Source organism: Chiloscyllium plagiosum, unplaced genomic scaffold (assembly GCF_004010195.1).
Source record: "Chiloscyllium plagiosum isolate BGI_BamShark_2017 unplaced genomic scaffold, ASM401019v2 scaf_48136, whole genome shotgun sequence".
Classification (NCBI taxonomy): Eukaryota; Metazoa; Chordata; class Chondrichthyes; order Orectolobiformes; family Hemiscylliidae; genus Chiloscyllium; species Chiloscyllium plagiosum.
This window is the reverse complement of record NW_025200701.1, coordinates 1-1,403: the sequence shown is the minus strand read 5'-3', so window position 1 is coordinate 1,403 and position 1,403 is coordinate 1. Positions and strand designations below refer to the sequence as shown.

The 1,403-nt window shown below is 49.1% G+C and overlaps 1 protein-coding gene across 1 annotated transcript in view; it reads left to right on the top strand.

Moving 5' to 3' along the window:
- LOC122546093 (protein unc-93 homolog B1-like) overlaps positions 1 to 745 on the top strand; it is a 4,548-nt gene extending 3,803 nt beyond the window's left edge. Inside the window, exon 2 of the mRNA XM_043684925.1 lies at positions 532 to 745. Coding sequence (XP_043540860.1) covers positions 532 to 687 — 156 coding nt within the window. The 3' untranslated portion in view covers positions 688 to 745. The remainder of the gene's footprint in view (positions 1 to 531) is intronic.
- Positions 746 to 1,403: the final 658 nt, after the last annotated feature.

Genomic DNA, 1,403 nt, shown 5'->3' with positions numbered 1-1,403 from the left:
GTGTGTGTGTGTGGATGAGTGAGGGAGAGAGAGGGAAAGGGTGTGTGCGTGAGTGAGGAAGAGAGGGAAAGGGGTGCGTGTGTGAGTGAGGGAGAGAGAGGGAAAGGGCACACTCCACACAGGCAAGTTGCCTGAATCGGGAATTGAACCCGGGTCTCTGGCGCTGCGAGGCAGCAGTGCTAACCACTGTGCTGCCCAAGAAGGCATGAGTGAACAAGGTGGGGAGAAGGCATAAAGAATGGTGCAGAGAAACACGTCAGCCATGATGGAGCAGAATAGATGGACCAAATGGCCTAATTGTGCTCCTACACCTGGTGTCCATTTTATCCACAGGGTGGTCCGGAGTTTGACTGGGTGGGAGAATTGTTGGGGGATTTTGAAAAGGGAATTGGTTCACTGTTTGATCTGAGAGACTGCACAGTGCTGTGGGTTTAAGGGGCTCGCTGTACAATGCCGTTGCAACAGGCCAGCATTAAAACGGGCCTGCATTCTGATCACGCTGTCTCTCTCTCTCTGCTCCTCCTCCTTCAGCTCAGTTTTGTGTTTGCCGAGATGCCCATGGCCTTTTTCCTGAATCGCTATCTCTACCAGTCCAACCACACCCTCTACGCTGTCAAGCACTGCGGTAAGAGAGCTCGGCTGAAAGAGAAAATCATAAGAGTAAATGTCAACTGCACAAGGCCATAGTCAGAGAGAGATACCAATGTTTAGGGTGTAGGTTTGCTCACTGAGCTGTAGGTTTGATATCCAGACGTTTCATTACCTGGCGAGGTAACATCATCAGTGGTGACCTCCAAGTGAAGCGAAGCTGTTACCTCCTGCTTTCTATTTATATCTTTCTCCTGGATGGGGTTCCTGGGGTTTGTGGTGATGTCATTTCCTGTTTGTTTTCTGAGGGGTTGATAGATGGCATCTAGGTCTATGTGTTTGTTTATGGCGTTGTGGATAGAGTGCCAGGCCTCTAGGAATTCTCTAGCATGTCTTTGCTTAGCCTGTCCCAGGATAGATGTGTAGGACAAACAGGAAGAAAGTTAGCCACCAAGATACATGAACACCAGCTCGCCACAAAAAAGACACGACATCTTTCCCTTATAGCCCTACACACGGATGAAAAACAACACCAATTCGACTGGGACAACACATGTATCCTGGGACAGGCTAAGCAAAGACATGCCAGAGAATAGTGAGAGGTCTGGCACTCCAATCACAACGCCATTAACAAACACATAGATCTAGATAGCATCTATCAAACCCTCAGAAAACAAACAGGAAATGACACAGAGAGAGTGAGAGACAGACAGGGAGACAGAGGGACACTGAGGGAGACGAGACTGAGGGAGACGAGACTGAGGGAGACGGAGAGACACACACACTGAGGGAGAGACATAGAACATAGAACATAG